The sequence below is a fragment of the Sturnus vulgaris genome, chromosome 34 (genome assembly GCF_052056855.1).
Source record: "Sturnus vulgaris isolate bStuVul1 chromosome 34, bStuVul1.hap1, whole genome shotgun sequence".
Taxonomy (NCBI): Eukaryota; Metazoa; Chordata; class Aves; order Passeriformes; family Sturnidae; genus Sturnus; species Sturnus vulgaris.
In genome coordinates this window covers 760,991-774,495 of record NC_142276.1, presented here as the reverse complement: position 1 = coordinate 774,495, position 13,505 = coordinate 760,991, and the positions used below count along the sequence as shown (strand labels likewise).

The 13,505-nt window shown below is 62.7% G+C and overlaps 1 protein-coding gene across 1 annotated transcript in view; it reads right to left on the bottom strand.

The window, feature by feature from the left end:
- Nucleotides 1–13,135, bottom strand: part of CACNA1F (calcium voltage-gated channel subunit alpha1 F) — a 30,526-nt gene extending 17,391 nt beyond the window's left edge. The window contains 15 exon segments of the mRNA XM_088155028.1: nt 672–897; nt 1,630–1,790; nt 2,507–2,533; nt 2,979–3,066; nt 4,424–4,507; nt 4,609–4,766; nt 4,865–4,968; nt 6,189–6,385; nt 9,066–9,128; nt 9,131–9,217; nt 9,303–9,445; nt 10,395–10,534; nt 12,001–12,036; nt 12,038–12,107; nt 12,951–13,135. Coding sequence (XP_088011154.1) covers nt 672–897; nt 1,630–1,790; nt 2,507–2,533; nt 2,979–3,066; nt 4,424–4,507; nt 4,609–4,766; nt 4,865–4,968; nt 6,189–6,385; nt 9,066–9,128; nt 9,131–9,217; nt 9,303–9,445; nt 10,395–10,534; nt 12,001–12,036; nt 12,038–12,107; nt 12,951–13,135 — 1,769 coding nt within the window.
- Between the last annotated feature and the right edge of the window lie 370 nt (nt 13,136–13,505).

Genomic DNA, 13,505 nt, shown 5'->3' with positions numbered 1-13,505 from the left:
ATATCCCGGTATTGGGGTGTCCCGGTGTCGGGGTATCCCGGTGTATCCCAATGTCGGGATATCCCGGTATTGGGGTGTCCCGCTGGTATCGTGATGTCCCGCTGTCAGTGATTCCCAATGTCGGGATATCCCGGTATTGGGATGTCCCGGTGTCGGGATATCCCGGTGTTGGGATGTCCCGGTGTCGGGATGTCCCGGTGTCGGGATATCCCGGTGTTGGGATGTCCCGGTGTTGGGATGTCCCGGTATCGTGATGTCCCGCTGGTATCGTGATGTCCCGCTGTCAGTGATTCCCAATGTCGGGATATCCCGGTGTTGGGATGTCCCGGTGTCGGGATATCCCGGTATTGGGATATCCCGGTGGTATCGTGATGTCCCGCTGTCAGTGATTCCCAGTGTCGGGATATCCCGGTATTGGGATATCCCGGTGGTATCGTGATGTCCCGCTGTCAGTGATTCCCAGTGTCGGGATATCCCGGTATTGGGATATCCCGGTGGTATCGTGATGTCCCGCTGTCAGTGATTCCCAGTGTCGGGATATCCCGGTATCGTGATGTCCCGCTGGTATCGTGATGTCCCGCTGTCAGTGATTCCCAGTATCGGGATATCCCGCTATTGTCCTATCCCCTCCTCACCTCCCCGGCCCGTCAGACCCTGTCGCTGTCGCTCACCGGGTCACCTTGAAGACGCGCAGCAGGCGCACGCAGCGCAGCACGGAGATGCCGAGCGGCTCCATGGCCCCGCGCTCCACCAGCGCGGTCTCCAGCACGCCCCCGCACACCACGAAACAATCGAAGCGGTTGAAGAAGCTGGAGAAGTAACACGAGGGCCCGAGCGCGTAGAGCTTCAGAACCATCTCGGCGGCGAACAGCGACAGCAGAGCCTTGTTGGCGTAGGCTGAGGAGGGGACACCGGCAGTGAGGGGACACCGGGAGTGAGGGGACACCGGGAAGGGACACCGGGAGTGAGGGGACACCGGGAGTGAGGGGGGACACCGGGAGTGAGGGGGGACACCGGGAGTGAGCACCGGGAGTGAGGGGGGACACCGGGAGTGAGGGGACACCGGGAAGGGACACCGGGAGTGAGGGGACACCGGGAGTGAGGGGGGGACACCGGGAGTGAGGGGGGGACACCGGGAAGGGACACCGGGAGTGAGGGGACACCGGGAGTGAGGGGGGGACACCGGCAGTGAGGGGACACCGGGAGTGAGGGGACACCGGGAAGGGACACCGGGAGTGAGGGGGGACACCGGGAGTGAGGGGGGGACACCGGGAAGGGACACCGGGAGTGAGGGGACACCGGGAGTGAGGGGGACAAACACGGCCGAGTCACCCCCGCGCCCACGGCCACGCGTGGCGGGGGAACGCCGAGAGCACGGAGGGGCCCGCCGAGATTTGGGGGTGACGGGGGATATCGGGGGGTATCGGGGGGCTTGGGGGGCACTAGGAGGTGTCGGGGGACACAATTTAGGGGTGTCGGGGGCACTGGAGGGTTTGGGGAGCACTGGGAGGTGTCGGGGGTCACAATTTGGGGGTGTCGGGTGGCACTGTGAGTGTCGTACGGCACTGGGGGGTGTTGGGGGGCACTGGGGGGTGTCAGGGATTGTCGGGGGGGTCCCGGGGGTCGTACCCTGAGTCTCGGTGAGCCAGGGGGGCTGCCCGTGGTGCTCGGAGGCGATGGTGAGCGTGTTGAGGAACACGAGCAGCAGCACGGTCCAGTAGAACGACACGGATTTGACGGCAGCGCGGCAGCGACGGCGCCACAGGCGGTTCAGGCGGCGCAGGCGGCGACTGGGGGACAGCACGGGGGGGTTTGGGGACAGCACGGGGGGGTTTGGGGACACAGGAGGGGGTTTGGGTGACAACACGGGGGGGTTTGGGGACAGACGAGGGGATTTGGGGACAGAGGAGGGGATTTGGGGACAGAGGAGGGGATTTGGGTGACAACACGGGAGGGTTTGGGGACAGCGGAGGGGTTTTGGGGACAGAGGATGGGGTTTGGGGACAGAGGAGGGGATTTGGGGACAGAGACATCCCCCCCATCACGTGAGAGGAGGTGAAGGGTGTTTGGGTTGGGGGGAATTTAGGGGTCACACAGAATCAGAATCACCAGGCTGGAAGTGACTGAGGTCACCGAGCCCAACCCAGCCCAATTAACCCCAATTAACCCCAATTAACCGCGGCACCGAGAGCCACATCCAGTCTTGTTTTAAACGCATCCAGTGTTTAAAACATCCCCGGGCGGACATTCCAATATTTGACCACTTTTTCAGTAAAAAAACCCCAAACTTTAATATCCAACCTTCATTTCCTTTGGCGCGGGGCAGGCAGGGACAAAGAGGGGGGGGAGAATTTGGGGAACGTGGAGGAATTTGGGGTACGGGAAGGTGGGAGAGGGTGGAGGGGCAGTGAGATTTTGGGGGGGGTGGGAGGGGTTGGGAGGTTTTAGGGGGACCCCCCACCCCATTTTTTTTCCACACCGTCCCCCCATTCTCCTCCCCACTCACCAGAATTTTGTCTTTGTAATTTTGCCCCTGGGGAGACAAAAGCAAAGTTACCCCAAAATTTGGGGGATTCGGAGCCCCTTGACCACGGGGGGGCTTTGTAGGGGCGCTGGGGGTCACATTTGGTTCTGGGGGTCTTGGAGGATCCCCGGGGCTGTGGGGAGGGGGGGGATTGAGGTACCCGGGGGTGGTCATAGGGGTCAGTTTTGGGGTCCTGGGGGGGGGTCTATGGAGGGGTCCCAGGGGGCTTTGGGGTGCTCTGGGGGTCAGTTCTGGGGTCTCGGGGCTATGAGTGGTATTGGGGTGGGGGGGCTATGGGAGGATCCCAAATTATTCCGAGGTGCTCTCGGGGATCTGTGGGGTGTCGGGGATCTGTGGGGTGTCGGGGATCTGTGGGGTGTCGGGGATCTGTGGGGTGTCCCTGGAGCCCATGGGGGGGTCCCCGGCAGGGTCGGGGGTCCCGTGCCCCCCTCACAGGCAGCGGTCGCAGGCGGTCGGCGGCGCCTCCTCCTCCCCCACGGTCTCCGTGTTGACCGAGGTGGTCTCGCTGCCGGGGAGGCTGGCTGGGGTGGGGGCAGCCGTCAGCCCAGGGGATTGGGGAGCCCCAGACCCGGGGGATTGGGGTGCCCCAGACCCAGGGGATTTAGGGGAGCCCCAGACCCGGGGATTGGGGTGCCCAGACCCGGGGGATTGGGGAGCCCAGACCCGGGGGATTTAGGGGTGCCCAGACCCGGGGGATTGGGGAGCCCAGACCCAGGGGATTGGGGAGCCCAGACCCGGGGGATTGGGGAGCCCAGACCCGGGGGATTGGGGAGCCCAGACCCGGGGGATTGGGGAGCCCACACCCAGGGGACTGAGGTGCCCAGACCCAGGGACTTGGGGAGTTCAGACCCGGGGGATTGGGGAGCCCAGACCCAGGGGATTGGGGAGCCCAGACCCGGGGGATTGGGGAGCCCCAGACCCAGGAGATTGGGGAGCCCAGACCCGGGGGATTGGGGAGCCCCAGACCCAGGAGATTGGGGTGTGCAGACCCAGGGGATTGGGGAGCCCAGACCCGGGGGATTGGGGAGCCCAGACCCAGGGGATTGGGGAGTTCAGACCCGGGGGATTGGGGAGCCCAGACCCGGGGGATTGGGGAGCCCCAGACCCAGGAGATTGGGGTGTGCAGACCCAGGGGATTGGGGAGCCCAGACCCGGGGGATTGAGGTGCCCCAGACCCGGGGGATTGGGGTGCCCAGACCCGGGGGATTGGGGAGCCCAGACCCAGGGGATTGGGGAGTTCAGACCCGGGGGATTGGGGAGCCCAGACCCGGGGGATTGGGGAGCCCAGACCCGGGGGATTGGGGGAGCCCCAGACCCAGGAGATTGGGGTGTGCAGACCCAGGGGATTGGGGAGCCCAGACCCGGGGGATTGAGGTGCCCCAGACCCGGGGGATTGGGGTGCCCAGACCCGGGGGATTGGGGAGCCCAGACCCAGGGGATTGGGGAGCCCAGACCCGGGGATTGGGGAACCCAGACCCGGGGGATTGGGGAGCCCACACCCAGGGGATTGGGGTGCCCCAGACCCGGGGGATTGGGGAGCCCAGACCCAAGTGATTTAGGGTGCCCCAGACCCAAGGGATTGGGGTGTGCAGACCCAGGGGATTTGGGAGTGCTTGGCCCCAGAGGATTTGGGGTGCCCACACCCAGGGGATTGGGGTGCCCCAGACCCGGGGGATTGGGGAGCCCAGACCCGGGGGATTGGGGAGCCCAGACCCGGGGGATTTGGGGTGCCCCAGACTCGGGGGATATGGGATGTCTAGATTCAAGAAATTTGGGGTGTCTGGATTCAGGGGATTTGGGGGTGCCCCGGGGAATTTGGGGTGCCCAGGGGGATTTGGGGGATCCGGATTCAGGGGATTTGGGGTGCCCCGGCGGTACCGTGGGTGTCAGTGGAGTGACTCGCGTGGCGCAGCCACTTCAGCCTCGGCTTCCTCTTCCCCATCAGGTCCTCAGCAGTCAGACCTGGGGGCACAGGAGGGTCACGGCAGTTTTGGGGGGGGGGGGGGGGGGGGCCTCAGGATTTGGGGTGAGACCCCTCAAAACTTCCCCGCAGCCCCACTCACGATGCTTTTCATGCTCCCCCTCTTCCTCATCGCCCTCCAGCTCGGCCTGGGTGATCCAGTCCATGTAACCCCTCAGATCCTCCTCCAGCTGCTGCTTCTCCCGAAGCTTCTGGAAATCCCCGCGGGCTTTGGCTTTCTCTCGCTCCTTGGAGAATTCCCTGGGGAGGGGGGGACACAGGTGTGACCCCCCCCTCCCCAAATACACCAAGGACGTGGCTCACGCCCCCCCCCCCCGGCCCCCCTGAGGGGTCCTCACCCGCTCAGCACCCCCAGCACCAGGTTGAGGACGAAGAAGGAGCCGAAGATGACGAGGCTGACGAAGTAAATCCAGGGCAGCTCGTGACCCATCGCGTCCTGCATCTGTGGGGGGAGATTTGGGGTGAGGAGGGGGAGGGGGGGGGTTCTTTGGGGGTGGGGGGACACCCCGAATTCTTCCTCAGTGACACCCAGCAGAGAGGTTTGGGGTTCTGCCCTGACCCTGGGGAGGTTTGGGGAGGGTTTGGGGGGCTCAGGGATGTGTGGGAGGATCTGGGGGGGGCTCAGGGATGTGTGGGAGGGTTTTGGGGGGCTCAGGGAGGGGTTGTGAGGATTTTGGGGGAGCTCAGGGATTTGTGTGATGATTCTGGGGGGGGCTCAGTGATTTGTGTGAGGATTTTGGAGGAGCTCAGTGATTTGTGTGATGATCCTGGGGGGCTCAGGGAGGGATTGTGATGATCCTGGGGGGCTCAGGGAGGGATTGTGATGATCCTGGGGGTCTCAGTGATTCGTGTGATGATCCTGGGGGTCTCAGTGATTTGTGTGAGGATTTTGGGGGTCTCAGTGATTCGTGTGATGATCCTGGGGGGCTCAGTGATTCGTGTGAGGATTTTGGGGGTCTCAGTGATTCGTGTGAGGATTTTTGGGGTCTCAGTGATTCGTGTGATGATCCTGGGGGTCTCAGCGATTTGTGTGATGATCCTGGGGGTCTCAGTGATTCGTGTGAGGATTTTGGGGGTCTCAGTGATTCGTGTGATGATCCTGGGGCGCTCAGTGATTCGTGTGATGATCCTGGGGGGCTCAGTGATTCGTGTGATGATCCTGGGGGGCTCAGTGATTCGTGTGATGATCCTGGGGGTCTCAGTGATTCGTGTGATGATCCTGGGGCGCTCAGTGATTCGTGTGATGATCCTGGGGGGCTCAGTGATTCGTGTGATGATCCTGGGGGTCTCAGTGATTCGTGTGATGATCCTGGGGGGCTCAGTGATTCGTGTGAGGATTTTGGGGGGTCTCAGTGATTCGTGTGATGATCCTGGGGGTCTCAGTGATTTGTGTGATGATCCTGGGGCGCTCAGTGATTCGTGTGATGATCCTGGGGGGCTCAGTGATTCGTGTGAGGATTTTGGGGGTCTCAGTGATTCGTGTGATGATCCTGGGGGGCTCAGTGATTCGTGTGAGGATTTTGGGGGTCTCAGTGATTCGTGTGATGATCCTGGGGGTCTCAGTGATTCGTGTGAGGATTTTTGGGGTCTCAGTGATTCGTGTGATGATCCTGGGGGTCTCAGTGATTCGTGTGATGATCCTGGGGGGCTCGGGGGTCTCACCCAGTAGAGCACGTCGGTCCAGCCCTCCATGGTGATGCACTGGAACACGGTGAGCATGGCGAAGAAGAAGTTGTCGAAGTTGGTGATGCCGCCGTTGGGGCCCTCCCAGCGGCCGCGGCACTCGGTGTTGTTCTGCAGGCAGGCGCGGCCGTGGCCCGAGAAGGCGCAGGGGGAGGGATCGTCCTCCGATTCCAGGTCTGGGGACAGGCGACAACGGCCCTGGTGACAGCTCCGGGCGGGGAGAGCCCTCTGAGTGCCCTGACACAGCTCCGGTGTCACTGAGAACTCCTGTCCCTGTCACTGCTCCGGTGTCACTGAGAGCTCCTGTCCCTGTCACAGCTCCGGTGTCGCTGAGAGCTCCTGTCCCTGTCACGGTTCCTGTCCCCTGTCACAGCTCCTGTCCCTGTCACGGCTCCTGTCGCTGTCACGGCTCCTGTCCCTGTCACAGCTCCTGTCCCCAATCACGGTTCCTGTCCCCTGTCACAGCTCCTGTCCCTGTCACGGCTCCTGTCGCTGTCACGGCTCCTGTCCCTGTCACAGCTCCTGTCCCCAATCACGGTTCCTGTCCCCTGTCACAGCTCCTGTCCCTGTCACGGCTCCTGTCCCCTCTCACAGTTCCTGTCGCTGTCACGGCTCCTGTCCCCAATCACGGCTCCTGTCCCTGTCACGGCTCCTGTCCCCTCTCACAGTTCCTGTCGCTGTCACGGCTCCTGTCACTGTCACGGCTCCTGTCCCCTCTCACAGTTCCTGTCGCTGTCACGGCTCCTGTCCCTGTCACAGCTCCTGTCGCTGTCACAGCTCCTGTCCCCAATCACGGCTCCTGTCCCTGTCACGGCTCCTGTCCCTGTCACGGCTCCTGTCCCTGTCACGGCTCCTGTCGCTGTCACAGCTCCTGTCCCTGTCACGGCTCCTGTCCCTGTCACGGCTCCTGTCCCTGTCACGGCTCCTGTCGCTGTCACAGCTCCTGTCGCTGTCACAGCTCCTGTCCCCAATCACGGCTCCTGTCCCTGTCACAGCTCCTGTCCCTGTCACGGCTCCTGTCCCTGTCACGGCTCCTGTCGCTGTCACAGCTCCTGTCCCTGTCACGGCTCCTGTCGCTGTCACAGCTCCTGTCCCTGTCACGGCTCCTGTCCCTGTCACGGCTCCTGTCCCTGTCACGGCTCCTGTCCCTGTCACAGCTCCTGTCCCCAATCACAGTTCCTGTCCCCTGTCACAGTTCCTGTCCCCAATCACAGCTCCTGTCCCTGTCACGGTTCCTGTCCCTGTCACGGCTCCTGTCCCCAATCACGGTTCCTGTCCCTGTCACGGCTCCTGTCCCCAATCACGGCTCCTGTCCCTGTCACAGCTCCTGTCCCCAATCACAGTTCCTGTCCCTGTCACGGCTCCTGTCCCCAATCACGGCTCCTGTCCCTGTCACAGCTCCTGTCCCCAATCACGGCTCCTGTCCCTGTCACAGCTCCTGTCCCCAATCACGGTTCCTGTCACTGTCACGGCTCCTGTCCCTGTCACGGCTCCTGTCCCTGTCACAGCTCCTGTCCCTGTCACAGCTCCTGTCCCTGTCACGGCTCCTGTCCCTGTCACGGCTCCTGTCGCTGTCACAGCTCCTGTCCCTGTCACGGCTCCTGTCGCTGTCACAGCTCCTGTCCCTGTCACGGCTCCTGTCCCTGTCACGGCTCCTGTCCCTGTCACGGCTCCTGTCGCTGTCACAGCTCCTGTCCCTGTCACGGCTCCTGTCGCTGTCACAGCTCCTGTCCCTGTCACGGCTCCTGTCGCTGAGGGTAATTCTTGTCCCCTCCCTGTCCCCAAGCTCCTCTCCCACCTGCACTAACACTTCTGCTGTCCCCATCTTGTCCCTCCTCCCAGCCCTGGCGTTTCTGTCCCAGGAGCCTTCCAGGGGCTCCGGGATGCGCTGGGAACCCCAGAACTTCGCTGGATGTAATGGGGGGGGTGCTCAGGTAATTTAGGGGGAGTCTCAGTGTGCTGAGGAACCCCCAGAACCCTGCTGGGGTGTCCCTGGGTGGGATCCTGGGTGCTGTGGGGGTCTCAGGAGTTTTAGGGGGTCTCAGTGTGGGTGTCCCTGGGTGGGATCCTCAGTGCTGGGGGGTCTCAGGAGTTTTAGGGTGTCTCAGTGTGGGTTGTCCTGGGTGCTGGGGTGGGGTCTCAGGAGTTTTAGGGGGTCTCAGTGTGGGATCCTGGATGCTGGGGTGGGGGGTCTCAGGAGTTTTAGGGGGTCTCAGGAGTTTTAGGGGGTCTCAGTGTGGGATCCTGGGTGCTAGGGTGGGGGTCTCAGGAGTTTTAGGGGGTCTCAGGAGTTTTAGGGTGTCTCAGTGTGGGTGTCCCTGGGTGGGATCCTCAGTGCTGGGGGGTCTCAGGAGTTTTAGGGGGTCTCAGGAGTTTTAGGGTGTCTCAGTGTGGGATCCTGGGTGCTGGGGTGGGGGTCTCAGGAGTTTTAGGGAGTCTCAGGAGTTTTAGGGTGTCTCAGTGTGGGGTGTCCTGGGTGCTGTGGGGGTCTCAGGAGTTTTAGGGGGTCTCAGTGTGGGTGTCCCTGGGTGGGATCCTCAGTGCTGGGGGGTCTCAGGAGTTTTAGGGGGTCTCAGTGTGGGATCCTGGGTGCTGGGGTGGGGGTCTCAGGAGTTTTAGGGGGTCTCAGGAGTTTTAGGGGGTCTCAGTGTGGGATCCTGGGTGCTAGGGTGGGGGTCTCAGGAGTTTTAGGGGGTCTCAGGAGTTTTTAGGGGGTCTCAGTGTGGGATCCTGGGTGATCCCTCTCCCTGTGCTGGGGGCACCTGCGAGCACTGAGCGATTCCAGGGGGGGGATCCGTGACTCTGGGGTGTCCCAGGGCTGGGAGGGACACGCGGGGTGACCCCCCCGGTGCCCACCTGAGCCGATGAAGAAGCAGGTCTTGTGCATGCGGCCGATGAAGAGCTCGAGGCCGATGATGCGTAGATGATGATGACGAAGAGCACGAGCAGCGCGATGTGCAGCAGCGGCACCATCGCCTTCATGATGGAGTTGAGCACGATGTGGAGGCCTGGGGAAAGCACGGAGGGGGTTGGCAGGAGGTCGAGGGGTGACCCCAAACCCCCCCCCCCTCATTCCCCTCGTGGGGGTCTCACTGGGGACGCCGGAGACGAGGCGCAGCGGGCGCAGCACGCGGAAAGCGCGCAGGGCTTTGACGTCGAAGCCGCCCGGTTTGCCGCTCATGTGGTGAGCGTCACCCGGCTTGTGCGACACCTGCTCCAGGATGACGCTGAACAGCCTGGAGGGGACAGCGCGGGGACAGCGTCACTCGGGCCCTGCCCCTGCTGCGTCACAGAAATCCGCAGGGTTTGGGGGTTTTCTGTGGTTTGCGGGTATAGAGGACAACCCCCCTCCCCTCCCTATGGAAAACACGGCTCTGGAGATGGGACCTTGGAGAGGCTTGGAAATGTGAATAGTGAGCTAGGAAATATAAATAGTTGGTAAATATGAATAATCAGTTAGGAAATATGAATAGTGAGTTAGGAAATATAAATAGTTAGTAAATATGAATAATAAGTTAGCAAATATGAATAATGAATTAGCAAATATGAATCGTGAGTTAGTAAATAGAAATATTGAGTAAATATAAATAGTGAGTTAACAAATATGAATCATGAGTTAGTAAATATGAACAATGAGTTAGTAAATATCAATAATGAGTTAGTAAATAAGAATAACGAGTTACTAAATCACAGATGTGCAGTGGGTCAGATGTGTGTGTTTTCACTGGGTGATGGGTGTTAAATTTTAAGGTTTTATGTAGAGTGGTGGGTTTGGGACAGGATGGAGAATTTTTCATTTTCACAGAACTCAGGCAGTGCCCTTTGGTCAGTCAATGTCACTGTAAGGGCTGTGGGAATCCATTACTGGGTCAAAAGGATAAATAATGCAGATATTAAATTTCTATCGGTTTGTTTGGCTTTAAAAGGCCTTGGAGCAGCCTCAGCTGTTCCATTTTCCCATTTCTAGCAAGGACCTGGACGTGCCGTCACACTTTGTGTAATTTCTGATAAAACACAAGAAACACCCAAGCCCGCACACGAGAGAATCGCCTCAATCGCGTTTCCACTAATCCCGGCTTTGCGGGCAAACAGAGACTGATGACAAACCACAAACCAGAGCTGCAAAGGCCAGCACAACCCCCCCACATCCCCCCCTGGCTGTCCCCGTCCCCGGAGCGCCCTGACCCCACGATGACGATGACGAAGTCGAGCAGGTTCCAGCCGTTGCGGATGTAGGCGCTGGGGTGCAGCACCAGCCCGTAGGCGATGATCTTCAGGAACGTCTCCACCGTGAAGATGATGAGGAACACGTACTCCACCTGCTCCTGGGGAGAGGGGAGGGGGGGGACATGGCGGGCAGGGGTCGGCACCCCCTGCTCCGGAGCCACACGGGGTCACCCAGTGTCCCCCCTCCCCTTTTCCTGACACGCCGAGCCCTTCTGCAGGCAGGAGGGCATTTCAGGACGCCCCTGTCCCCTCACTGCTCACGGTGTCCCCTCGCCTGAGGACCCTCATGGACCCCCACACTCCTCCCGGACCCCCAGGGGATCCCCCCTCCCTCCGTGCCCTTCCCCTGAGGAACGAGATTGGGATATTTGTCAAAAATTCCTCCCCCTGTACCCACGGACGAGCGACAGGGACATTTGGGGACACCCCCCTCCCTTTGGGGGACATATTTGGGGTGTCCTGCCCCGGTGTCTCCTCTCTGGGCGTGACAAGGGACATTTGAGCCCCCTCCCAGTGTCCCCTTTGTGGGTGACTGGGGGCGGCTCAGCTGGGATTAAACCCCCCCGGGGGCGGCAAAGCGGATTAAGGCAGCGGCACGGGCGTGTGCCAGGGGACACGTGTGACACACGGACCCCCCCCCCTCGTGTCCCCACTGCCCTGGCACCGCACGGTGCCACCCCTGCCACCTCCAGACCCCCCCCAAAGTGTCACCTCTGTCACCTCCAGACCCCCCACGGTGTCACCTCTGTCACCTCCAGACCCCCCACGGTGTCACCTCTGTCACCTCCACACCCCCCACGGTGTCACCTCCACACCCCCCACGGTGTCACCTCCACACCCCCCACGGTGTCACCTCTGCCACCTCCAGACCCCCCCACGGTGTCACCACCCCCCTCCAGACCCCCCCCACGATGTCACCTCCACACCCCCCACGGTGTCACCCCCTGCCACCTCCAGACCCCCCCCACGGTGCCACCTCTGCCACCTCCAGACCCCCCCACGGTGCCACCTCCAGACCCCCCACGGTGCCACCACCCCCCTCCAGACCCCCCCAAAGTGTCACCTCTGCCACCTCCAGACCCCCCCCACGGTGCCACCTCTGCCACCTCCAGACCCCCCCAAAGTGTCACCTCTGCCACCTCCAGACCCCCCCAAAGTGTCACCACCCACCTCCAGACCCCCCACGGTGTCACCTCCAGACCCCCCCCACGGTGTCACCTCTGTCACCTCCACACCCCCCCCACGGTGTCACCTGTCACCTCCAGACCCCCCCACGGTGCCACCCCTGCCACCTCCAGACCCCCCCACGGTGTCACCACCCACCTCCAGACCCCCCCAAAGTGTCACCTCTGTCACCTCCAGACCCCCCCACGGTGTCACCTCTGTCACCTCCACACCCCCCCCACGGTGTCACCTCCCATCCCCAATCCGGGGGTAGGGTGAACCCCCCCCCCCCCCCACCCCCCTTTCCCAGCGTTCTCCCAGCACCCAACTGGGACCAGTGAAGGCACTGGGAGGGCGAGGGGCGCCCCCCGTTCCTGGGGGGGGGTCTGGGGGTGCTCACCAGGTTGTGGTTGGAGGCGTTGGAGTCGTCCTCGGGGGAAGGGGATGTAGACCCCCAGGGCCACGCAGTTGGCGAAGATGGTGGCGAGGATGAGGATGTCGAAGGGCCTGGGGGGAAGAGAGGAAGGGGGGGACAGCAGGTGTGGGAGAGGGTCCCCAAAAATCCCCCAAACCCCCGAGACCCCCACTCATTTCTACTGATGGTGGCCCCCCCCGAATACCCCGAGCCCCCCAGCCCACTCAAAGCCCCCCAGACCCCCCCGAGCCCCCCCACTCATTTCCACTCCACGGTGCTGATGGTGACCCCCCAGCCCCCCCCAGACCCCCTAAACCCCCCAGACCCCCACCCACTTCCACTCCACGGTGCTGATGGTGACCCCCAGACCTCCTAAACCCCCCCAAGACCCCCACTCACCTCCATTCCACGGTGCTGATGGTGGTCCCCCCAAAATCCCCCAAGCCCCCGAGCCCCCCACTCATTTCCACTCCACGATGCTGATGGTGGCTCCCTCCAAACACCCCGAGCCCCCCCAGCCCCTCAAACACCCCCAGACCCCCCCCAACCCCCCCCCCAGCCCCCCACTCACTTCCACTCCACGATGCTGATGGTGACCCCCAGACCCCCCAGACTCCCTAAGCCCCCCAAGACCCCCACTCACTTCCACTCCACGATGCTGAAGGTGGTCCCCCCAAACCCCCTGAGCCCCCCAGACCCCCTAAACCCCCCCCAGCCCCCCCACTCACTTCCACTCCACGATGCTGATGGTGACCCCCAGCCCCCCCAGACCCCCTAAACCCCCGAGCCCCCCACTCACTTCCACTCCACGATGCTGATGGTGACCCCCAACCCCCCAGACCCCCACTCACTTCCACTCCACGATGCTGAAGGTGGTCCCCCCCAAACCCCCCGAGCCCCCCCAGACCCCCTAAACCCCCGAGCCCCCCACTCACTTCCACTCCACGATGCTGATGGCCGCCCGGCGGATGGGGTTGTTGAGGCGGAGGCAGAAGAGGGCGCGGGGGGAGCGATGGACACCCCCGGTGCCCCCCTGGCCTTTGTGTTTGGGGTGGGGGGAGCGGCGCTGCCGCTGCCCCGGGGGGGTCCCCCCGCCCCCCGCCGCCCCCCCCGGTGCCATCGCTGGACCCCCAGCCCAGGGGCTGCCCCATGGCCTCGGCCAAGGGCGACAGCTCCTTGGGGGGCCCTGCCGAGGGGAATGGGTGGTCAAGGATAGCAAGGGACCCCCCCCCCCCCCAAAATTTTCTGGACCCCCCAGAAACCCTCCTGGACCCCCCCCCAGGCTTCCAGGACCCCCCAAACCCTCCTGGACACCCCAACCCCTCATGGAACCCTTCAAGTATTCTTGGACCCTCCCCCAAACCCTCTTGGACACCCTCAAACCTTCCAGGACACCCCTAAACCCTCCTGGACACCCCCTAAACCCTCCTGGACGCCCCCCAAACCTTTCTGAAACCCTTCAAGCACTCTTGGACCCCCCCCCCCCCCCA